Consider the following 26733-nt stretch of genomic DNA (forward strand, 5'->3'; position numbering starts at 1 on the left):
GTGCGGTCTGAGGGAATCAGCTGCTTTGCTCTACAATCTAAACATTCCCTGTCGATAGCAAACAATCCACAAAACACATTTGCTTGTGTTGGTATCTACATCTCCTGCATAATCTCCTTATTGATCCCACAGGCTAGGCTAACTGAATAGCCGTCAGTGGAACAATGCCAGAAAGAAAGTTTTGGAAGAAAAGAGAAATGTACACACACAGGCACACACACACACACCACACCCACTTACATGCGCACATTGGCTAGCTCTGGTCGCAGGATCTCAGAACGCATTGCCATATTTCCTGCCTCCTTTTCGATGACTATGCGACAGCTTGACAAGTCATGTTCCCGATGCACACACATGAGATTAGCTAGTAAAATCCCTGATTAGCAGACAGTGGGCCTGGCCTGCGCTGTGAGCTTAATCAAACTCAGCACAGAGCGGGTTGACAGAGGCTGCGTCCTGTGTTCCACACATCTGCGCTTCCTCACACTCACATCACTCTTGTCTTTACCTCACTGGTGAAACTTGCCTGGATAGGCTCCAGCTGACTGAGGAGGCTTGATTAAGTACAGTAAGTAAGTATAAGTATATATACTCTTTTGATTCTGTGAGGGAAATTTGGTCTCTGCATTTATCCCAATCTGTGAATTAGTGAAACACACTCAGCCCACAGTGAACACACAGTGAGGTGAAGCACACACTAATCCCGGCGCAGTGAGCTGCCTGCAACAACAGCGGTGCTCGGGGAGCAGTGAGGGGTTAGGTGCCTTGCTCAAGGGCACTTCAGCCGTGCCTACTGGTCGGGGTTCGAACCGGCGACCCTCCGGTTACAAGTCCGAAGCGCTAACCAGTAGGCCACGGCTACCCCAAGTGTGTGTGTTTGTTTTAAATGGTGCTGCTTTCCAGGTCTTAACGTCTTAACAGGATTAATTGATATCCTGCAAAGTTTCAAGTCATTTCTTTCCCTGTAACTGCAGGCTGTCTCTTTTAGCTTGTACCAAACAGTAACACAATTAGATAGACCCAGTTAAATATTACCTATGTAATACACCACACATTCATGTCAAAGGAGCCTACAATGATGGTGTAGATTAACAATGCAATTTTACTTTTGAGACATTTTCTAGAAGGGGAACGCCACCTTACCATGTGTGAAGGACCAGCATACATTGGATTAGATTAAAGGTTTTAACCATATGTAAATTGTAAGGACATTCATTTTATAATTATTAATGCATACACTACACTACATCATTCCATTTACATTATACAACACTACGCATACTTGAAACATATACAGATAGGCATGTATTTGTTAAAAAAGGGATTTTAGTCTGTTTATTTTAAGCTTCCAAACAATCTGCATTAATTACAAGGGCCTCAGATATTGGGATGCTGAGGGAGTCTCCCACACAGGGAGGAAATGAATTGAGACTAATGAATTTCAATTGCCATTTCACTGGTGTCCTTCTATGGCTTTCTTTGTGTGTGTGTGTGTGTGTGTGTGTGTGTGTGTGTGTGTGTGTGTGTGTGTGTGTGTGTGTGTGTGCGTGTGTGTGTGTGCGTGTGTGTGCATGTTTATAAAAAGGCTGTGGAGGGCTGCTATGTGGGTTTTTCTCTCAGGGACTGCCATAGAGGTTAACAACTGCAAACCACTCTCCATATTCACAGCTAGCCCTGGGAGAGCCTCGGGTGATAGGAGCCTTCCGTTGCGCTTTCCCCCAGCTCATTTCATTCACCCCGCTCTGGTGTGTGGATCACCACGTGTGGATTATTGATGTCTGACAGAAAATGCATTACTGACACCAGGAAGAAAGTTCTAGCAATAACTGTGTACCACTGCAATTGCGCCAAACTCTGACTACAACAATAAATGCTTGTATGACAAAACTGAGAGCACGGATATGACAACAACAAAACAAAACAAAATGGTCCCCAGACAATTGAAATGTTATACACTTTAGGTGGCAAAGTCAGAGATTTCATATCAGATAAAATGACCTTGTGATGAAAATCACAATATTGATCTAATGCTGAAGAATGTTATACCCCATTGCCAAAAGCACACAATCCTACCAGAGTGACTCCATTGATATGGCTGATGCAAAACCCAGCGATAGTTCTTGATTATGTTCCAACATCAGTCAAGTCAAAATACTGCTCTACTCCCCACTGAGACATTTTGGTAAATGGGGAGTCAATGTCTTTGGGAAATGCGGCAGCACTGATTAGACCAATTTTGCAGTCGCTTCCCTTTTTCATGAGCTTGGCCACTTACCTCACATGGGACTCTGACTTGGTGGCAGCAGAACGGAACTGCTCATGGGTGGCCTTGTACCGCTCCACATTCTGAAATGAAAACAACAATCACGGGACATCAAAACATTGTTCTGAAGAGAAAATAACCATGATACATTAAAGCACACTGATGCATAATATATGGTATTCACACAAGCCGATCACTGTTTCAGTAACAGGCAGATAAAATCACTGAGGAGAAAAGAGACACATGCAATCACCTACTGTTTTTCACAGATTTTGGACAGCAAATTTAAATTATGTTGTACAATTGATGACAAAATTATATTGGTCTGTTTTTAATTTCATATGGCATCAATCAAATAGCTTTTAAAGCTGTGTGATATCTATTACGTGGAAAATCATGTTTGTCCTCCAATGCTTCAGGAGAAGTGAGCATGAAGAACTTGTTACGTTTGAACATTGGCTGGCTCATGTGATGGTTGACACAATATGTCAGATTTCTCATATTTTACTGCTGAAAAAAATATGGCGCAGGCACGAGAGAGCTGAGAAATCAAATGCACAGGAGTATGGCGTCTGCATCACCAGAAGATGGTGTTATCAGTTAGCTTTCAGAACAAGCCCTACATCCAACAGCATGCGGGTATGTATTGAAATCCATATGAAAACATAGAGATATTGAAACATATACATGATCTTGCAGCCACACACTGCACCAGAATCACCTTTGAAAGCAGATTCTATGAAATACTAAGCCTGAAGAAAAATGTAAAGCTCCAACGATATTCTGCTCCCATGCTGTGCAATATATGAAACTGACTGTCATCTTTCCACACTCAGAAGGATTTCCAGATGAACGGTCTCAGAGAAGGAAAAAAAACCCCTCTGTTTAATGAGGTAAGCACTGGAAGCCTGGGTTCCCGTTAATTATTTCTGACCTCCCCCAGTGCAGGGGGGGGGGGGGGGTATAGGGATGAAGATTTAGGTGGATGAGTGGAGGCTGATGGTCCTGGTGTAAATTAAGAAAGTCAGTCAGGTGAATGATAGAAACTGCACAATCCAAACAGACCCTCATCAATTCACACAGAGGACCAGAGGGAGTTCGAGGCTTCCGCATTTAACATAATCTGAACCCATCGCCAAATTGGACATCCCTAAAGAGGAGCAGAGATGACCACGGCTCACCATCTCCACCTGTGCCAGTCTAATATCCATTAAATGGCAAAAGATGAATCCATTCATCCAGAACATCAGAAACTGAAGTGTCTCACTGTTTTGCCACTGGAGTATATAAGTATAAGTAAGTATAAGTAAGTATAAGTATATACAGTATACTCTGTTGATCCCGTGAGGGAAATTTGGTCTCTGCATTTATCCCAATCCGTGAATTAGTAAAACACACTCAGCACACAGTGAACACACAGTGAGGTGAAGCACACTAATCCCAGCGCAGTGAGCTGCCTGCAACAACAGCGGTGCTCGGGGAGCAGTGAGGGGTTAGGTGCCTTGGGCACTTCAGCCGTGCCTACTGGTCAGGGTTCGAACCGGCAACCCTCCGGTTACAAGTCCGAAGCGCTAACCAGTAGGCCACGGCTACCCCAAGTGTGTGTGTTTGTTTTAAATGGTGCTGCTTTCCAGGTCTTAACTTCTTAACAGGATTAATTGATATCCTGCAAAGTTTCAAGTTATTTCTTTCCCGAACCTTTCGAACCGGCAACCCTCCGGTAAATCCAGCTATAACCTATGCTGTGACTTGCATGTCCTGCAGGGACTGTGTGCACTGCATTTCAGACCAAACTACAACATATGAGTTTGTACATTTCTATATATTTGCTGCAAAGGCTGCTGCTAAAGAGGCTGGTGGAACCTGCTGACACACTGGCCCAAATATATCTCCTAAATTGCCTTGCCTTTCCAAAGAGCCAGCTGACAGCTTTTCATATCCAGCCAAAGAAGCAGCAAAAATGAATGCTGTAAAACAAAAACTTAGTTCACCCACCTCTACAGATCTTCTGAACATTTAACTTAGTTCACCCACCTCTACAGACATTCTGAACATTTAACTTAGTTCACCCACCTCTACAGACATTCTGAACATTTAACTTAGTTCACCCACCTCTACAGACCTTCTGAACATTTAACTTAGTTCACCCACCTCTACAGATCTTCTGAACATTTAACTTAGTTCACCCACTTCTACAGGCATTCTGAACATTTAACTTAGTTCACCCACCTCTACAGGCATTCTGAACATTTAACTTAGTTCACCCACCTCTACAGACATTCTACATACATTCTAAACATTTAACTTAGTTCACCCACCTCTACAGATCTTCTGAACATTTAACTTAGTTCACCCACCTCTACAGACATTCTAAACATTTAACTTAGTTCACCCACCTCTACAGATCTTCTGAACATTTAACATAAATAGGGCTGAAAAGGAGACAAATTATGTAATTGTAAAAACCTATAAGGACCTGTGACGATTTGCGTTAATTCATATAAAAAATAAAAAACGTTTCCCTATACCATTTGGCATGTGACATTAGGGCAAGTCACATATTATAGAAGCAGATTGAGATCAATGTAGTAGACTATAGAAAGACCAGTAGCTTGAGCAAAGACGACTGGAAGGGACACAGAGAACAATCCTCTGTGAGAACTCAGTGGCGTGGCAATGTATTAGCATAGTTGGCTTTGCCAGTGCTAAATCTGCAACTGGCACCTGGTGTACTTCTCTGCCCTTATACCCCCTGGGAGTGCTATGGCTCTAATCCAATCGATATGTTAATCTGTTCCGGAATACTCTGCACACATTACAAGATACATGTCATACTTCACACCTCCACTAGGGGCTCCACTCCCTGAAATGCACAGAATCTGACACTGATGACATGCTGCAATGCTTCACAATGGCGTCATTTTTTTGTGAAACTCATGCTCAATATTACTGTAAAGAATAAACATCCAGTACATCCTACATCAGCTCATTCTTTAAATGCAATAGCTATGTTCTTGATTTAGTCCTCCTCTGATTGGACAAGGGTGGACAGATGTTACATACATCCAGAACTATCTCTTTAAGCAATTGCCATCACCATACTAACCTAGACTAAGCACCAATTTATTTTTCATGCATATTTTTAACATTTCAGTCTACATTATGGATGATGTAAACAGATTCCTAGCCTTGGTGACAACAGGTGAACAGGATCTCTGAGAAAATTACGACTTGCCGTAGTCTCTCAAAAAGTTTATTTTGGTATGCTGGGGCACAGTAGCCTAATTGCCTAAGGTCTTGATAGTAGCCTTTCTACCAGATGGCTGTTCAAACTCCAGCTGAAAGACTTGTGCTCCACTGTTTATATTACATGCAGACTTCCAAGGTGAAAGTTAGTAGCCTATAGTAGTAAACTTGACAGTGAGTGTAATGCATCATTAAATTACTACAGCCTCTCAATAATAACAAAACTTCTCCTTTGAAAGTTCACTTTCATATTTCCATATAAAATCCCTGCACAGCAAAAAGTGCATTTTCATGCAGAAAGTGTCTGGTACAGCATTCTGATTGTGGGGTTTCTCCACCCCTTGCAGAGCTTATGCTGCCCCTGCAGTTTAAGCAGAGCAGAGGCATTACACCCCCCGAGCCCCTGACATGTGTCTTCATCCTCTCGGCACACTGGGGAAAAAAATAATAATCTGAAAGTTTTTTTCCCCTCAAATTAAAATGCATTCGTTTGCCTCCCTTAAGCTTTGAAGTAAATGAATTTGAGATTTGTTAGACCCAGCGAGCCTGAGGCAAGTGGTGCTTGCTGCAGCATTCGCTCCCACTCAGTCCAGGTAAAGGCTGCTGCAGCCGATTCAAAGCCGAATGCACGTAGATATTTCCAGAGAGAAGCCCTCACCAACAGCATGTCAGTGTGCCTGTCAGCATTTCAGGGAGGATTATTATCTCGTACCCACGCTGAAGTGCTTCAAAGTGTTTTGCAACCGGTGACAAGAAATAAGAGGGGTGGGGTGGTGTGGGGTGGGGGTGGAGGGAGGGAGGCTGGGGAGAGTCTGAGCACGGAGCAAAAGAGGAGGCAGGCAGACTTGAGTGGGGAAGCCAGTGGAAGGCTTTAGAAGGATTACAGAGACCCCTAATTCAAACAGTGGCAGTATGTGGCTGTTTGTGACCGTGCAATTTTTTTTCCCCCCTTCCACGGTTCTGCGTCTTCAGGAGACTTTACAGACATGAGGCGATTATGTGTGGCGTCTCCTGAAAAACACGTTTCCCCCCCTGATAAGAGTCCCTCGCCAGCTCGGTCCCTGAGAGCGGTCCCCTCTGTACACTACCTGGGCCTGGCAGATAGACTGCTTCCCATAAATGTTTCACATCCACTTCGGTGTGAGCACTGCAGTATAGGCTTGAAACAGGTTAGGCTGAGAGGGTCTGTCACAACTGCCACCAATCCCTCCTCCTCGCCCATGTGACAGCAGATGGGATAGACAATGCCAACCAACCACATTATCCATAGCTCTGCTCTGGCTGTAGTCACATGGCAACTCAATCCCGATGGCAAACACTCGGGATGCCACGGCGCTGCCAGACTCTGATCCCTTTGGCAAACGGCAAGATTCTTGTAATGAGGTAAACATAAATAGCAGGACATCTGACACACACACACATCCTCTGTGCCTCACTGTCACATGGAGAGAAGCACATTTGTGGCTTGGGTGAGAGAGAAAAAAAGGCCCTGCTGTAGAATGTTTATAATGATAGCTTTGTAATTAGCACTTTGTCTCGGCTAATCCAGGCAGCCGGTTCCTGCTCCAAGCCAACAGGAGAGACTGACACAATCAAATGCTACGGCTCTAGTAAAAACACACAATGGAGGTAGATATGCCTACAGAGCCTGGTAACAATGGCTTTTAATTGTCTCTGCTCAGATCTCTAGGTGCTACTGAATAGGCTTCAGAGAAAGGCTTGAATTTAAAACTTGCAAAACAAACAGGGTCATAAATCTGCAACACTGGGACATTGTGCTGGTTTTATTTTGAATATTTTGAAAATCCTGACAGAAAACTACTGAACTGCTAGGATAAACTAATTTACGACTTAAATTAAATCGTTTCCACTGGATGTGTATGGATGGTCTACACTTCAAAATGTTGGATCGTGAAATTGTTTACCAAAGGGTGTGGAACAAATTCCCACCCAGAAAGACAGAGGGACCAAACCATTAGAGCAGTAAAGCCACCATGAAGCTCATTGTATTGTTAATATTTCCTTCTGAAAGCCTTTTGTTTTCACACCATTACATCACTAGTACCCAGAGATCCACCCAGTGCAATGCAGTGGGTCCAAAAGTGAACAAAGATGCAATTCCTCAAGCCAGTGAGCAAACATTATTCTATCCTCTTACCACAGCTCAGAGAGGACAAAAAGGCAAACACAATGCAGAGGAATTACCTCTGGAGGGAAGCCAGGTGAGCTATGCTAACTAGGTTCTCTCTGAAAGGGTTGGCATGATAGAGACGCAAACATTTCTCATGAAATTGGTGTTCAACAGAGAGTCAAAAAAAGGACTAGGATCGTAATAGCATTTGTTTTTGGTTGGTGGTTATTATTATGACCGCCGCGCAGCGTATATATAGGTTTAGTCAGATTTTTTTTCTTTTTTTTTTCTTTTTCGCATGCCCAAATTTCCGTCAATGAGTCCCGGGACACTGAAAGACCGGGGTACACGAAACTTGGTGGGCATGTAACCCCACATGGATAGCATGGAACCGCTGGACTGGACCCCCCGAAAGGAGGGTAGGGCAGACACAGTTTTCTGTGAATATCTCGAGAACCGTAGGGCCTAGGAGGTCCACCTTTTTTATGTATGTTGTTGGTCTTAAGGGGGCATGTCAACCCATCCCATTACCACTTATTTCATGTATAGCGCCACCTAGTTAAAAATTAAAAAGCAAAAAAGTAGGTGTTTTCATCACAATATATCTGGCTGACAAGGTCAAAACTGCACGAAATTAAAAGTGTAGGATCATTATGACACCCTCCGAATGCATGCCAAGTTTTGTGTACTTTCGTTCATGGGGGGCCTTACAATAAAATAATTTATGTGTACATTTAGTGACGTACACCAACAAGGATTCCCGGGACACTGAAAGACCGGGGTACACAAAACTTGGTGGGCATGTACCCCCACATGGATAGCATGGAACCGTCATTTTTCGTTTTGATCTGTAGCCCCCCCGCTGGACTGGACCCCCCGAAAGGAGGGTAGGGCAGACACAGTTCTCTGTGAATATCTTGAGAACTGTAGGGCCTAGGATGACCATTTTTTTCCGTATGTTTGCCTCCAGGGGTCATGTTAACCCATTTCATGTGCACACATGTGCACAAACAGATACACACACACACACACACATACATTCACAGTAATCATACGTATGACACATACTCACACAGTAGACATATGTACGCTTGCATGCACAGGCACACAGCAGGCACACACACAAGCACGCACACACACACACACACACACACACTCACACACACACACACCCACACACATAACATAAACATAACACAAACAATCAAGAATTTCTCAGAATTATGAACAGGCAAGATGGAGGTGGGGTTGTATAAAATTAATTTTACATGTGAAATCTATGAACTAATCATGTTTTGGTACTTGTTGTCTAGCAGATACCAGTGAGAATTGAGTGTGGATAATGCAATTTAGTGAGACAGTTAGAATCATATAGGCCTTTCAGCGTGATTTCTTTTTGTGGAAAAAATGTGCTGGACTGGGCGGCGGTCATATTTTGTACCGCTCTGCGGTACATCTAGTTAAACTGTGGAGACGATGGACTTTTCCAGCCAGACATAATGTGGAACCTGCAAACACAACACCTTAAAATGACATCACTGAGTGTCCTTGGGGCACTACTATTAGTTTACTACAGTAATAATGATCTTGCATCTTTTTTCCCTTTTTCTCACATTTAGGTTGACATTCTGGGATAACTGGTAGGGGAACTCAGAACAAACACAGCCCACTTGCAATCAGCCTCTCTCTTTCAGCATTAACACAATAACATGCTGGGCCTCATTTCCTGCGGCAAGCCAGAAAAAAGGCTGCTATTTGCCTGCTGTATGTGGATGATAAGAGCACAAAGAGCGGCCGAGTAAGCAAGACAGAGGGACAGCGACTGAAAATCACAAATCTTCGAGAAGCATTCTGACTCCATTTGCCAGTAGTCAGGGGGCACTGTGGCTTGTGCTGAAGCACTTTCTGCACCATTGCATCGCACACTGCAAAGCAAGCCCTTTCCATTGATTGGCTTTTTACCCTTTCTCTTTCAATCCAATGGGGTCAATCAGTCCACTGAATAAAGTACTTTTCATTGTTAGAAGCCATCTTAATCTAAACACTTTGAGCCATAACACATAGGCGCTTGAAACAGGTAAATCTAAAACAAGCCATGATAAAATCTTTATCAGAAGCCCTTTTCACACAGAGATCATGCAAAATTTGCGGGAAGAGGAGACATCTTTTTGCAGCATCGTGTGTCTGAAAACGAGGTAAAAATTTGCCGGCCTGCTGATCTGTTCACATGATGCTGCATTTTGGGGAGCCAGGAGGCAGGATCAGCTAGCAAATTAAAAATGTGACGTGTAGAGTGATAGTCGTAGGCCTTATTATGCGTGGGCTTTAAGATGCAGCAGGTGTGTGATTTCCAAAGCCATGGCGGGAGAACAGACTGCACTTTGGTTAGCTTGCATTTGTAGTACCCTACAAATTTAAGTGAAGTTGCTTTGCTGTTGCTTAGAATGTTAGATTCTTGCGATCGATGTCTTCAGACAATAAAAAGTCATTTGGAAGGGAAATTGAAGAGAAGAGTTGCCCCCTGCGTTTGTGAATTTAAAGATTGTCATAATGTGCTCTCTCTGGAAATCTAACTGGTCAAAAGCAGCAATAGCAATCTCCTGTGGTGGGCTGGACATAGCATCAAAATGCCCGTTATAGTATAAGCTTTACAACCTTTAAGTCCTGCCATGATTTAGCATTAAAAAGACCCATCTTTTCTGTAAGTGTATATATACTCTTTTGATCCCGTGAGGGAAATTTGGTCTCTGCCTTTATCCCAATCCGTGAATTAGTGAAACACACTCAGTACACAGTGAACACACAATGAGGTGAAGCACACACTAATCCCGGCGCAGTGAGCTGCCTGCAACAACAGCGGCGCTCGGGGAGCAGTGAGGGGTTAGGTGCCTTGCTCAAGGGCACTTCAGCCGTGCCTACTGGTCAGGGTTCGAACCGACAACCCTCTGGTTATAAGTCTGAAGCGCTAACCAGTAGGCTACAGCTGCCCCATCCTTTCCCTATGAGAAAATAAAATTGAGATTTTGAATAATCACACCGACCAAACTGTTGGTAACACATTAGTCTGAACTATTCCCATTTTGCCCTCTATAGATTTATCTTCAATGCCGTTAAGAGAGTAAACTTTTTTTTGCAATATGGAAACTAACGGAGGCAAACTACTAAGAGCTGTAACAACTATTAATCTATTAACTTTAACACACATCAGCGTTTACAGTACAAAAGATATGTGGCCACATGCGTCCCTGACCACTTGTGATCTTATCACCTAAAATGCATTTTGAAAACATCTGTAAACAGGGTCATTAAGTCTGTGATTGTTTAGTATTTGTGAGGTGCCCAAATAGGGTATAGTATGAAGTGCTTGAGTGGCTTTCAGATCCTGTATCTTAGGTCAAGTGTGAATGTCATCCTTTTAGCCTGTCTCCAAGTTCAGCAAAGGCCTGATATGAGAATCGCCGACAAGAATTGGGTATTGCCTTCTGCCTCTAATCAGAGCTTGGCTTATAGTTTCTGAAATCAGAAGTGAATAACAGCTTCTTTTAATATGTAATAATTCTTAGCCATTTCCCTCCGTTTGACCCAATAATGCCATGCCTCACCAATTTGTAACGTCCAGGTTTCCTAATCTTGTCCTTGGTGCCTCTCAGCCCACAGCCACCTCGGATGGAGAATCCTCTCTCTGCTCTGAGTGAATGTTCAACAGTGTTGTGCAGCTTTTCTTCGTGCTCTTTGTCTCACTGTTGTTCATGCATTCTCTTCATTGGGCAAAACAGGAGCATTTCAGACTACTTGATTACTCTCACAGTACTTTCAAAATCCAATGATATATTCCCATAGAAAAAAAATGTTTTGACATGGAACTCCATTCTACAGTCAAAATATGATCACGAGGTCTTTACACAGAGAATCTGAATTTATCAGGTGCAAGCCCAATGGAAAACCCATCCAAAGGAGTTATAACAACAGAAATTGTTAAATAAACTCATCTTCAACTGCTGTGTCTTGTTTATTCATAGCAGAGCTTGCTGCTACATCTGTGCTTCTAGAAGTTTCTCCAAGTCATCCTCACTTTTTGCACAAACCTTGATTACTGGTTGGCACCACCGAAGGTTTTCATTTGTGTGAAATGTCAGGGATTCAGAAGGGGAAATGAGGAGAAATGAGAGGTCTCAGAAAACTTTCCAGCATGCAGCCTGCACTCAAAAATGGGCATAATGATGTGGGAGCTGTACAGACCTGTGTGTGTGTGTGTGTGTGTGTGTGTGTGTGTGTACACTGGTTTCACCCTGTTAGGAGAAAATGAGGGAGAAAACACTAGAGATGATTCAAACCCCCTCGGAGGAGGACCTACCAATACCCTGTGACAGACATGTTCTGACTTCACTTCCAGATAAGTGACATTTTCACCATTTTTTCCAACTGCCATGTTTATTCAATAGATAGGAAAAATATGTTGTCCATCAAGGCCAAGAGAATACATTGCAATGTGAGATTAAATGGTAGTGTGAAAGGGTCAATCTACATCAAAAGGCTTATTCGTTTTCAATTTATTTTTTTCTTGCTTAATAATATAATTACACACAGCTTTAATGGCGTACACATTTGTAATAACTTGGTGGACAAATTGGCTTTCAAGGTTATTTCTACAGGATAAGCGTTTCCATTACCTGTTTAATTTCTCATGTCAAAAGCAGCAAGCTATGACACAATGTCACAATGAATGATCATAGAGGTTTTCGCCTTTTATTGCCATGCATGAGAATCCATTTTCCTTAGATTCCTTGACATATAGTCAGTACTGTTGATACTGCAATTTGATTTATTTGAAGTATCTAATAAGTTAATTCTAATAAATGAATTCATAAATATCCAATAATGGTAAGTCACAATTTAATAATATGATGTTCTAAATCTATCAATCTTTATGTATTCTGTTACATATTATGTGTTATGTGATGTGTCTCTGCTGGTTTTCTGGGAAGTGTAATATACTATGATGCATACTGCATTAAAACAGTGCATTTAGAAAGCATTCAGACCCCTTTACATTTTTCACATGCATGTTGTCATCTTATATAGGTTTCATTATAATGGGAAAGGTTTTAATGTTATAATAAAATATCTTCTTAAAATGTGAAATACATCTTAACATTCTAAACTTTCAGGGCCCCAGACTGGGACCAAATGGTCGCATTTTGCGACCAAAATTTGAGAGTGTGCAACTGAATTTTACGTCCAGTTGCACATGTGCAACCAGTAAATTTGCCTCCTTTTGGGGTACCGTAAGGAGACAAACTCCATGAACTGCGAATGTTGCAGTCGCTATCCCAGAATTGCGGGGAACACAAAGTTTTCCGACAGTGCAGGCACTTCGCAGTTTAAACACAACACACTAGTTAAACACAACCTTAGCCTCAAGCATAGAGTATGTGACATGTTAATAATTGAAAAAGCCACTGCCGGTTGCTTTTAGGCGACAAGAGGCTGTAAATCAGAGCTTCAAAGGTGCACAATAAAATTTGACATTGAATTTTAAACAGCATATGGTAATTTCTGCATCCATTATCAAATTATTTATTAGTAATACAGTGGAAATTAGTAGAAATTATATGAATATTTGTTAGCATGTTGATTTACGGTGTGTGCCCCTAAATTTTCTGGTTGCGCCCCTAAAATTTTCACTTGGGGGCCACTGTGCTCTTAGTGAAAAAAGGTAGTCTGGAGCCTTGACTTTTCATGTTATAGACCCTTCAAGAGAGTTCCATTATCAGCATCATAGTTGGCACCACAAGGCTTCCGTTTTAACATTCCATATGTTATCTTAATGCAGAGGAAGTAGATTGGAAACCAAATAGAACGTTCAAGTATTGTTTTTGTTTTTATTGTTGAAAGGGTCTATAATGAAGATACTGATTCTTTTTCTAGCGAGGCAGATAATGATCACCTGGTTTGTTCGATCGCTCGTACCCGTCTAGAGAGAAACACCCCTAGCACATGATGATCACACTGCCTGGCCAGATGAACAAGTGCTGATCATCAATCCTAATATGCATTTATCTTCACGCATGCCACGTACAAGCCATGTTTATGAGTGTTTAAGCCTTGGACTAGAAAAATGCAGACTAAACACCCTTCTTAAGTACTGCGTCTTTTGTTTTACTGAATTTGACATAAAATGTATTGCCATAGAATCACAGACTTCACCTTTAACTCTAAACCCATGCAAATTGAGAACAGCATGCTTCAATAATAATGATATAATTTGAAATGGATGCAAAATCTCATATGCTAACTCTGGAATCGCCATCTGATCCATTAGGACAGATATAATTAGATAACAAGACAGATCTAAATGGAGACTACTTACAAATATGATTAACTTGTGTTTCCTTACATAATTTATATAATTACGTATATTACCTGAGTAACAAAAAAATTGATTGATTAAAAGTAATGATTAGCAGTCCTTGAGTATTACACAGAATACTTTTCAACAAATAACATGTTAATGACAGGGGCTCTTTGTGACATGTGGCACCTACCCTTTTTTCCAGTTGTGCTATCTGCTCCTTGTAGAAGGCATCTAAGGCTTTGAGCTCTGCCTCTTTCTTCTCAAGCTGTTTGCTCTGCATGAGAGAAAAGATACACACAACTTTAAGGGAACCATGTGAGACTGACAGTATAAAAGCTACATACATACATAAACAGAGTATTACAGAGATATTATTCTACATTATAATTTATTATTCATTATTATTATTCTACATGTTCAACCAAACTATAAATATAAATATAAATATAAATAAATATCAGCTATTATACCTTACTGACGAATCATACAACAAAACACCCAAACAGTCCTATAAATAATTCTGTCAAAATCATTTTCCTAATCATCTTGGCATGCCTGTGAGAACTTTGTAAAAAGGGGACATCTGGTGTTTGCACTCCCCCAGAACAGAAGCAAGAAGGGGATTAGGAGTTCTTACAAATCAAGCAAAATTGTGGGATAACACAAATCACGACGTCAAGGACAACAAATGAGTTTGGTCAGACACGGTGAGATGAGATGAGTGCTGGTGTGTGTGAGGAGTAAGCGGGTGACAAGCGTGAGTGAAGGCATGAAAAACAGCCTGAGAGCCAGACATGCAAGACCGTTTCACAGCTGCAGAGGAGAGGAAACAGTTAGCGAGCATACTTCCACTTGAGGTCAACACAGGACACGTCAAGCACATCCTAAATGCTCAAAGTGTATCTTAATGAGTTTTTTACGACTGAAGTGACTGGGCCAAAGACAAAGGCCCGGGCCATCAGGAATGCAAATGTGGAGAGACGCAAATACATGTAAGGTTCTAAACTGATTCAAAAACACACCCCCCAGACACAACAGCTGCGCTAATGCGTACTATGAACAGAAGAAACCCCATGACATCCAGAAAAAGCACACACACACACAGAAACATCGAGAGAGAGAGAGAGAGAGAGAGAGAGAGAGAGAGAGAGAGAGAGATGCTCCAACACACTAAACACAATGGCAGCATGCTCAAGGAACATGTTTGAGGGAGGCGGAGTTGTGAAGGAACCCCCTGTGGCGCTGACCACAGAAGTGGAGTGTGTAGCAAACAGCAGTGCAACAACGCGCACCCCCCCCCCCCCCCCAAATAACCCCCTGGAGTAATCACTGCTTTTAGCACACCCTCCCATCCTCCATGCTCAGAAAATAACATCCATCAACACGCAGATCATATGCAATTTTCTAGCTGGGTAACTACGGAAACATGTAAGCAAACGAGGTGACGGCGGCTGTGCACTTACAATCTGGCTTAATGTAGAAAAGCTAAAATATCGTGGTTAAATGATGATGGAATAAAATGAGAGAGAGACAGAGCGAGAACAAAAGAATGAGAGAAAGAGGAAACGGGCGTTGCTTACCCACTCCTCAATTGCTTGGGGAAGCTACAGGGGTCAGAGAGAGAGAAGGAAAGACAAAGAAAGAGGCAAAGTACAGTTCAGTCACAGGGGGAGAAAGTGCCACAGTCCTGTGTGGACGCACCCCCTGAGGGGAGCTGGGGGTGGGGGGTGGAGGGTGTTGGGCAGGGGTGGGGGTGCCGAAGGGTGGAGTTGCTCCTCATAATTGAAAACACCAGCGAATGCAACGCACGTGTGTCTTGAATAATCGAGTTGTGCTGGAGGCTGCGCTTGCCTAACCAAGCATTGCATGCAGGACACATTATCACACCAGTCGTGGATGAAATTCAATAGGACGAAAATCAGAGAGGAAATGTCTACAGGTTGCTGGGTAACAGCAGTAGATTAGCAGGTGACTAGAGTTCATTCTTTCATTCATTTAGGCGAGAATGGCAGCTAGACAGCATCTCTGAACAACTCTGACAAGACAATGACAACACTCAATGGCCAAATGGAATGCATGGGTTCTACCACAGCAAGTCAAGAACCTTATAGAAGCAACAGGTATTTTAGCAGCACACCATAATTGATATACTAATTATTGATATATTATTATTAATGTATTGATGTATATTATTACATATTATTATTGATATATAAATATTATTGATAATGATAACTGCTGCATGAGAACTGTCCATAACCTTGAAGGACCACTTCAGAGTGTACACTTTGTGCTACCAAAAGAATTAACCATTTACTGCTTATGTCTTATTCAGTATTATAACAGCATGAAGCAATTTAATTTCATTAGTTTATAAGTTAGCAAAAGCGTGCAAATGATTGATGCACAATCTAGTAGTGCCTTTATTCTTCAGTCTAACAATGTTTTTTAGGAACATAATAATCAGCAGATCAGCAGAACATACTGTATGTCTTATAGGTGTAATTGGGTTCTTGCATGCATGCTAGCAGAATGTGAGGTTGCTAATGACAACCAATCTCAAAACACAAAAACAGATGTTTGTTGGACAAGCCCAGCGACCACCTTTGAAATTCAATCACAACCATGGAACACAACTGACAGCAAAGAGAGAGTGATTCAGAGAGCGGGCAGAGGAAGAGACGAAGAGGCAACACACATCCTAGCCATGAACTCGCATCCCTTCCCTTAATCAGGTTTTTCCTCCTGACCACACACAAGCCCTTGTCATTTCTTTATTTATTCCCGTTTAATTTTCCGGGAGGAAACAAAGGCGATCTGATGGGTGCGGTGGCGTCGGCTAACGTGCTCTGCACCCGGGATCTGGAGCGAGTAGATAATGCCCAGCCAAGCATGAATTACACAGATAAGTCCCAAAATGAAGCCTGCTCCAGAGGCGCTTTCTCACATAAATAAGCCCTGAGTTTGTGTCTGCTTATCAGTTGGGCTCCGTCACCACAAACAGGAGGCGGGATGGATGTGTGTGGTGGCTGGTGACAGGAAAAGACCCCACCAGCCAGAATTAAGGGCCCGAACTCTGGCGGAGGCGGAAAAGAGGAGTCGGACAAGTCTGGAGGGCTGGAGGAGGGAGGATTGTGGGAGAATTGGGGCTGAATGGGGAGGGGACAGAGGCTGAAGACTGGAGTCAGTCATCGGGATGAATCATTTTCACATGCATGAAGGAGGAAGCTGTTGGCTGTTTTTAAACTTCCTGTGTAATGAAAGATCTGCAAACCCCAAAGAGCGAAAACTAGATGAAACATGGATTAGACCGACCACTCCTGTCTACTGGCAGGAAAACAACTGAGGGGAAGAATACTGAAGAAAAATGAATTAGAATCCCATGTATCCTCAATTTTACCAATAATACTACAATGTAGACAAAAGAAAATATAAGTTACAATGTTACCAAACCCCACGGCCGTATCCCATACACATATCTATATTTTTGAAGATATGTTGATATATGTTTACAAATACCTTAACAACAAATCTACAGCAACCTAATTCTATGGTTATGGTTATGGAAATTAGCAGACGCTTCTGTCCAATTCATGAAACACCTACATGCACACACCCAGAACACACTCAGTCCTGCTCGGCATAAGTATACATAACACCCCCCCCCCCCCCTGACTAGGAAGTGTTGTGCAACCATCTGATCTATCGGTAGTATCTCATCCCTGCCGATGCTGTTTATTTACTCCAGTGCATTTATTTAACACATAGCTTCAGGCCTGGCAATAAATTAGTACTTAATAATCAAACTGATTACCCTGCGTGCGAGCCGTCTGGGGAGGAGAATGTGGGCCACCGGCCTCTCCAACTTCCACACAGTGAATTATTCCGCTCCTCCGCTCCTACACGGAGCACCACCGCTGCCTTTATTCACAGGGAATCCATGACTGCTCAGAATAACATGGGAACACTGGCAGCAAGTGCACACATGTACTGAGCAGCAAGTGCATACATGTATTTAGCACATCGTCTGGCCCCATGGTCAGAGTGTACAATGTCCAGGTACAGAGACGCGGAAGGCTGCACAGAACTGTTTGCTAGTTTGACAGCAAATAACAATATGTGAGATGTCAACGCTAAATGTGATTGGTTTGGCACCTAAATCAGTACAGCAATATAATTTAAAACTGCTGTGGACTGACTCATATTTGTTGTCATATAAACATTGCAATCTAAATGCCAAATTGATAACTTTCTAAAGGTTACATTATGCTGTTGTCATATAAGCTAATACATATTGAAAGCTCTATTTTATAGCAAAACCACTTAAACTAATCAAATGTGTGTGCCGCATGAAAATGATCTAAATATTCTGTCCTGACAATGATCTTAAATCACTGGCCATGGCCTGTCACCACACCAAAATAAACAGTGATTTCTGAGCAATTGACTTCAGGCTATGTATCACACACACATCCTCTAGCTTAATGAGGTCTTGTGAAATGGCCAACCTCGCCAGCATTTCTATATTTACACACACAAGTCCAGGGAATGCCATAGTAGATCCAAACTAGTCAACAATGTACCGATAACAGAGAATCATTAGCAACGGCAAACATGAACTCCATGACATGTACTTGCAGAAGTAGTATTATTTCAATATGTTTATAAAAACACGTTTTCCAACCAGTTTTGTAATAAACCAGTATTGTAACAAAATATTTTTAATGGACAGGTAAAGAAATTAGGTATAAGTTAGAAATCATTAGGTGGATCATATAGGGAATCTATTTAAATCATCTCATTGTATCATTATGATTGTTTTAATTGGATCTGTTTTTCATATTTACTGTCCTACACAACTGTAAATAGCCAGTAACATAAAAAGGGACATCTGGATACATTCTACGAACTTTAAAAATAATGTTATTACAAATTGTGTTTATTGCAAAAATGTTTTCAAACCACTTTTGCAATAGACCATAATTGTAACAAAATACTTTCTCTCAGGAATTACTTGTGCAACTCAAAAAAGCTGTGTTGGGAAGGGTACAGAAGAAACAGCAAACACTAATCAAATTTAAAGGCACGTGACCATGATGTCTGTACAATGACGACAACACAAACTCCTCAGACTTGTACTGAACATCTCAAAAGTCCCACATTTATTTGTTAGATTATAAAAACAAGTGAAGATATGAGACACTGCATTGGACCTTTTTAACAAACTTAGTTAAACCTAGTTTTAATGTGTACACAAACCTCACACTTAGCCATATTGTCAAACTATATTTAGAAATAAAATCTAATACTTATAACAAGCAATGATAAACCAGGGGAAACTTAATGAAATCACAAGTTATAAGAGTAAATCATAAGTAAATACTGGCGTATACTCACCTGAGCTTTAAACAATTTGGGGTTAAGAAGTTTTGGCAAGAGCAACAAAGAAAAGTGCCAACTTGGCCATGTAAAGCTCACGACTGTAGAGCTGTAGTTTCACAACATTTAATGTAGACGTGCGGGTTTCAAAATGGATCTATACTGACTTGTTACAGAGATGAAGGTCTTTCAAGTATTCCCATGTAAAACCATACAGAATTTAGGACCCCAAACTTATCATGTTTACTTAATGGACATGATTTGAACAAACGCGGTAGATGAAGTGAACTAAAATTATGCTCCGTCCCCAATGAATACAAAACACTTTCTGACAAAACAGATTAAATGTATGCAATAAGAATGTTGAGGGCAAGATGTGGATGAGAAGTGAGCAGGTGTAAACACTCAGAAGTCGGAGATGAGGTTGAAAAGATTGGATTTTTTTTTTATTTACCCCAATTAAATATAAAAATTAACAAAATTAAAGAAAGAAAATACTTTCAATTAAATAAAGTTGAAAGTGACCTTTTAACAAATCACTATTCGACAATACACCCCTGTGCTCAGGTGAGTAGACAATAAAAACTTAAAACAGCCAAAATTCATATCTATACAGCTAGAATATTGCAGAATATTATTCTTATGGTTCAAGCTCACATCTGGCAAATCCACAAGATATACTGACAGCTAATAAATGAAATACTCAAACTCCAGGTCACTTCCTATTGACCTGGAAGTCATAACGTCATTTAAACCCAACAGTTGCGGCAAACATCAATTGCAAACCTGACAGATTGGCTTCTCAGAGCAAATGATACATGCAACTAATAGATGAATTAACCATTACATTACATTACATTACATTACATTTGGCTGACGCATTTTTAGCCAAAGCGACTTACAACATGGTAAACAGTTTAAGTTTTAGAGCAATTCTAAACAATTTTAGGACAATTTAAAAAGCATTAGAGTACAGTAAGAATAAGTGCATCAGTGAGTGCTGTTTTTAACAGTTACTTGTCAGTTTAAGACGGCTGGTGAGTGCTAGGATCAGCAAGACTTGTTGTAAGTGTTGCTATGAGAGGAGATGTTCTCTAAAGAGCTGGGTCTTCAGGAGTTTTTTGAAAATGGAGAGGGATGTCCCTGCCCTTGTAGGAACTGGCAGTGTGTTCCACCAGCGAGGAACAACAGATGATAAAAGTTTGGATTAGCCTGAGCGTACCGGTGGTAGAGCTAGACGTCGTTCGTCTGAGGAGCGCAGGGGTCTGGAGGTAGCGTATGTCTGTATGAGGGCATTCAAGTAGGTGGGAGCAGAACCGGAGACTACTTTGTAGGCAACGTTAGAGCCTTGAATTTGATGCGGGCCGCCATAGGTAGCCAGTGTAGCTGGATGAGCAGCGGGGTAACATGTGCCCTTTTGGGTTGGTTGTAGACCAGGCACGCCACCGTGTTCTGGATCATCTGAAGTGGTTTCACTGCGCATGCTGGGAGACCTGTCAGGAGGGCGTTGCAGTAGTCGAGTCGTGAGGTGACTATTGCCTGAACCAGAAGTTGGGTAGCATCTTGAGTCAAGTAAGTCCTGATTTTCCGTATGTTGTAGAGTGCGAAACGGCATGACCGGGCGACTGAGGCAACATGATCTGAGAAGTTTAGTTGGTTGTCGAGAACAACTCCTAGATTTCTTGCAGTCCTGGTAGGTGAAACAGACAGGGAGTCAAATTTGATGTTGATGTTGTTGTGTATGGTAGGTTTAGCTGGGAGGACCAGCAGTTCAGTCTTTGAGAGGTTCAGCTGGAGGTGGTGTGCCTTCATCCATGTAGCTATGTCTGAGAGGCAATCCGATATCCGTGCTGAAACCAAGGGGTCATCAGGTGGAAAGGACAGATAGAGCTGTGTGTCGTCTGCATAGCAGTGGTATGAGAAGCCATGCGAACAGATAATCTGTCCCAAGGAGGTGGTGTAGATAGCAAAGAGAAGGGGGCCCAGCACTGAACCCTGGGGGACTCCTGTGGTGAGATGGTGAGGTGCAGATAGCTGACCAAGCCATGATACGTTAAACGAGCGTCCTGTGAGGTAGGATTCAAACCAGGACAGAGCAGAACTGGAGATTCCCATGTTAGCGAGTATAGAGAGAAGGATGCGGTGATTAACCGTGTCAAAGGCAGCCGATAAGTCAAGCAGAATGAGTACTGATGACCGAGCCCTGGCTTCTTTTAAGACTTCTGTTACAGACAGCAGAGCCGTTTCGGTAGAGTGGCCGCTTTTGAACCCAGACTGATTTGAATCCAGAAGGTTGTTCTGTGAAAGGAAGTCAGAGACCTGTTTGGAGACTGCTCGTTCAATGCCTTTGGATAGGAAAGGCAGGAGTGAGACAGGGCGGTAGTTCTCGACTTGAGCAGGGTTGAAAGAAGCTTTCTTAAGTAACGGTGTTACCCGGGCCATTTTGAACGCTGTTGGAAATGTGCCGGAGGTTAGTTAGGCATTGATCACATGTGTGATAACTGGTGCGATGGTCGGGCTGATGGACTGAAGTAGGCTCGTAGGTATAGGGTCCAGCGAGCATGTGGTAGGACGGCTGCATGACAGGAGTCTGGATACTTCACTCTCGGAGAGAGGCGTGAATGCTGAAAAAGATGTTCCAGCAGTCCCTAGAGGTTGTAGGAGTGCGGTATCTGAGTCAGATGCGTTGAGTGGGCATGTAGAGAATTGACTGCTGATTGCCGCCACTTTGTTTGTAAAAAATGAGGCGAGGGTATCTGCAGTAAGGCTGGTGGAGGAGGAGGCAGCTGAGGGTTGAGTAGCGATTTGAAGGTTGAGAAAAGTTTTTGAGTGTCTGTAGCGCTGTTGATTTTGTCATTGTAGAAAGCCGTCTTAGCAGCAGTGATGTTGGCTGAGAAGGAGGTCAGGAGTGTCTGGTAGTTTTTGAGGTCATCAGTTAGTTTGGATTTGTGCCATTTCCTCTCCGCGGATCTGAGTTTGGTGCGCTGCGATCTGAGGGTATCATTTAGCCATGGATGAGAGTGTTTGGATCGAGCTGGCCTTGTGGTAAGAGGGCACAGCTCGTCTAGACACGAGCTCAGTGTGGAGCAGAGCGAGTCTGCGGCCTCATTAACCTCCAAAAAGGAGAAGGTGTTGAGTGGAGGTAGACCGGAGGCGACCACAGAGGAAAAGTGCGTTGGAGACAGGTTCCGGATGTTGCGGCGGAACGTGACCATCGGCTGAGGAGCCGGAGGCTGTTCTGTCAGGCTGACGTTGAACTTGATGAAGAAGTGGTCAGAAAGATGGAGAGGCGTCACCATGAGGGTGTCTGTGCTGCAGTTCCGAGTAAAGATCAAGTCAAGCTCTTTGCCAGCTTTGTGAGTCAGTGGGCTTTGAACCAGTTTGAGGTCAAAGGAGTGGATCAGGGCCAAAAAGTCCGCTGAGCCTGGGGGATCTAAGTGGATGTTCATATCGCCGAGAACAAGAAGCGGACAGTCATGCTCAGGGATGGAGGACAGCAGAGTGTCAAGTTCGTCCATAAAGTCGCTTAGTTGGCCTGGAGGGCGGTAGATGACCAGCACGTAGAGTTTTGCTGGGGCGATCACTGTGATGGCATGGAATTCGAATGAGACATATTTGTTTGAAGGCAGTAGCGGGGTGAATTTCCATTTGTTGGAGTTCAGCAGGCCCGTCCCACCTCCTCGTCCAGATGGGCGAGGGGTGTGGGATAGTGTAAGGTTTAGTGTTGCACGGTGTATCGATACTAAAAAGGTATCACGATACCTTCACACAAAAACGATACGATTTCCGACGTTTTTAGAATCGATACTTTATTAAAATTAGCGTTCTGTGTCTGCGTGAACTGCTGCTCTCACTGCTCTGCACGCATCTAGGCAAGTGGGCGTGTCAAGCAGGCAGCTCTGAGTGAGTGAGTGCGCAGCCAACGTCAACATACAGTAGTTCTTTGCCGACCGTCCTCGGCCTTGTAGATAAAACAAAATGTGAAGTGAAATCTGCAACTATTTCGGATACATCGCGAATAGTAAAGGCAAGCCATCAGGTACACAGAGGCCCGTTTGTGAAATATGTTTCAAAGTCATTTAAAAGCAGTAGGCTACGCATGGAACTTGGCTAAACACCTCGCAGACATATCTCAACATTTTTGTTCAAAGAACGACAGGTTAACGAATATGCTATAGAAAACACGACTACATGGTTAGTGCCAAGTTCTTCTCTTCTGTTTTAGTCTAGCCTAAGTGAAACGAGTATGGTTCTCTGGGATAAAGCGAACCTTCCTTCATCAATGAATTTTGACGAGACATAACGAGCTGTAATCATTTTGACGAGACATAACGAGCTGTAATCATAGGGTGCTAACGTGATGAAAGCGCAATGTTTATGCCAGAATAACATTACCATAACTTGTAAACAATCTATTTCATGTTCGGTCAGTACTACTGGTAATATTTGTCATGGCATGTAGACTGCAATTTGTTCAATAAGTATTGCCCAGATGTCGGATAGGCTACCCGAAATGCGCTAATTAAAGCCCACAGCATATAATACCACCAAAGCGTGTTGAGTCCTAATAATAATAGCGGGTTATTGTTACGTGGTAGCAAATCATGTTATCAAAAATATAGACGTAGGCTAATGTAGGAATGCACACAGACATATTGCAACAGGTAATGGTGTAGGCCTATCTGACGAAGACCTGAGTGGTTGGAACGTCGTACTTGTACACTGGGCGCAAAGAAGACTTTCCTCACATTTTTCCCTTAACTGTCAAAGAAATCCCATGAACACGGGAAGGCCTAGGGAAGCCTTTACTGTACGTCAGATGGCCTAAAGATTAGGCCCCTCTGCATAGCATTCAGTGATTTGCATGCAGTAATTTCAACACTGACCTTGATCTAGCCTAGTTTGGCTATTTAAAGCTACTTTATTGGCAATACACAACACAATGTAATGAACTATAACAAAAAATAAAGGACTTAATCACACAAAGTAGGCCTACTATTTTACTGACTATAAAAATATAATTATGTAGGAAGTTTAGAACCCAGAATTGACCTGCACACTACAAAAGTGTACCGAATTCAACACAAATGACTCAATACACTTGGAGGAGGTATGAGTCCTTTCTTTTCCAGATATCTTAGGATTTTGCCGTAGTATCGTTTCAGTATCGAGCATCGTGATATTTATGGCAGGTATCGTATCGAAGTCATAATTTTGGTATCGTGACAACACTACTAAGGTTAACCACAAAGCATGTGGTTAAACAAATTATAATTTTCCCTTGAGTTTACTTGAGTCATTACTGGAACTTCTACTGGAATACAGCTTTTGCTTATTTGCCCTACCTAACTCTAAATGCTGACTGTGACAGCTGTATGTGTTCCCGGTGTTGAGTTCCCAGTACTGTTACAGCTGTATGTGTTCCCGGTGTTGAGTTCCCAGTGTTGAGTTCCCAGTATGTGTTCCCAGTATGTGTTCCTGGTGTTGAGTTCCCAGTGTTGAGTTCCCAGTATGTGTTCCCAGTATGTGTTCCCGGTGTTGAGTTCCCAGTACTGTTACAGCTGTATGGTGTTGTGTTCTAGGTGTTGAGTTCCCAGTACTGTTACAGCTGTATGGTGTTGTGTTCCCGGTGTTGAGTTCCCAGTACTGTTACAGCTGTATGGTGTTAAGTTCCCAGTACTGTTACAGCTGTATGGTGTTAAGTTCCCAGTACTGTTACAGCTGTACGTGTTCCCGGTGTTGAGTTCCCAGTGTTGAGTTCCCAGTGTTGAGTTCCCAGTGTTGAGTTCCCGGTGTTGAGTTCCCAGTGTTGAGTTCCCAGTACTGTTACAGCTGTATGGTGTTGTGTTCCCGGTGTTGAGTTCCCAGTACTGTTACAGCTGTATGGTGTTAAGTTCCCAGTACTGTTACAGCTGTATGGTGTTAAGTTCCCAGTACTGTTACAGCTGTACGTGTTCCCGGTGTTGAGTTCCCAGTGTTGAGTTCCCGGTGTTGAGTTCCCAGTGTTGAGTTCCCAGTGTTGAGTTCCCGGTGTTGAGTTCCCGGTGTTGAGTTCCCAGTGTTGAGTTCCCAGTGTTGAGTTCCCAGTGTTGAGTTCCCAGTGTTGAGTTCCCGGTGTTGAGTTCCCAGTGTTGAGTTCCCAGTGTTGAGTTCCCAGTACTGTTTGTCCCTTTTCCCCATCGGTTCGCTCTACCTCTGCCCCAGGTGTGATGCGTGTGATTGCCTGATGAGGTGAGCACCAGTTAAAGGAGCCAGATTCCTGTTGCTGTGAGAGGCTTCTTGGGTGGGGACTGCTACATTCTAATGGAGTTATCCATCTACAAATTACAGGAACGTCTGTGCGTCTGTTTGTTTGAATCAGGGGTCAAGATGCAAGATGTTTGGATGATTATCATGTCTGACATCAACAATAAAGACTCCCTGTATGCAGTTTGCTTGCATAAAACGATTCCGTGGATTTTGCAACAACACGGCAACAAACACAGGTATGCAGTGGCTATTCAAAATTATATGTAATAAACTGACACTTCGAATAGCCCACGCTACTTTGGACTTTAGCCTTTGAATAAACCAACAACAATTCTGACTGCAAGGTCCCAAATTGAAACGAGCGACAGGCTAATGGTCCCGAATTTAAGGATGTTTCCGAATGCCACACAGCTAGACAACAAGTGGCAGACAGAGCAACATGTCACTTATGCTACCAAAGTTTTTGAGTCACATTGTTGCAAATCTCATATGATGATGCATCTTTCTACAAAATGGTTTGTCTTCTATATCATTAAGTTATTCAATAGGCTTAACAATAAACCTATAGATGTTAGGCTTATGTCATTTTGATCTGTAAATCTAAATTCTGCTTACTGCACATTAATTATAGATTAATATATTATAATATAATATTCAATATTCATTATTGAATGCTTAGCAGGAATGATGTTTTTCCCTATCATACTATTTTTAAAGCAGGCATACCTGCAGTCATGTAATTGGGCTATATGTGTTTTCTACAGGAATGGCATGTTTGAACGGGCACTGCATTTTAATTTGGGTCAGTGGTGGGTTGTTGTTCGCCCCAATAGGGAAACCCAAGAGTGGGGCGTAACAGTACAATTTTTCTACAAATTACCTTAAACATATAAATATCTCAGATTAACCATACAAATAAAGTCTACACTACAGTGACTGAAATGATTTGTTGCCCTAGAATGAGTATCTCAATAATACTCAATGTTTTTATATTTATAAGATTTATATTATACCCAATCTTCTCTTGACAACTCAGGATGCACAAACAGTAACAATAATGTCTCTTTGTAATGTACTTTGCATCATTTTACTTTATGCATTGACTGTCTT

The 26733-nt window shown here is 42.3% G+C and overlaps 1 protein-coding gene across 2 annotated transcripts in view; it reads right to left on the reverse strand.

The window, feature by feature from the left end:
• LOC143114773 (MICOS complex subunit mic25a-like) overlaps positions 1 to 26733 on the reverse strand; it is a 59776-nt gene that overhangs the window by 23233 nt on the left and 9810 nt on the right. The window contains exons 5-7 of one of the 2 annotated variants that reach the window (XM_076276519.1): positions 15576 to 15599; positions 14186 to 14269; positions 2276 to 2346 (exon numbers count right to left, since the gene is read on the reverse strand). In XM_076276519.1, the coding sequence (XP_076132634.1) occupies positions 2276 to 2346; positions 14186 to 14269; positions 15576 to 15599 (179 nt within the window). The remainder of the gene's footprint in view (positions 1 to 2275; positions 2347 to 14185; positions 14270 to 15575; positions 15600 to 26733) is intronic. The other variant, XM_076276520.1, reaches the window with a different exon arrangement.

This window comes from Alosa pseudoharengus, unplaced genomic scaffold (assembly GCF_046254945.1).
Source record: "Alosa pseudoharengus isolate Yale_2024_CS ecotype anadromous, Long Island Sound unplaced genomic scaffold, YU_APseudo_1.1 YU_APseudo_1.1_scf_9, whole genome shotgun sequence".
Classification (NCBI taxonomy): domain Eukaryota; kingdom Metazoa; phylum Chordata; class Actinopteri; order Clupeiformes; family Clupeidae; genus Alosa; species Alosa pseudoharengus.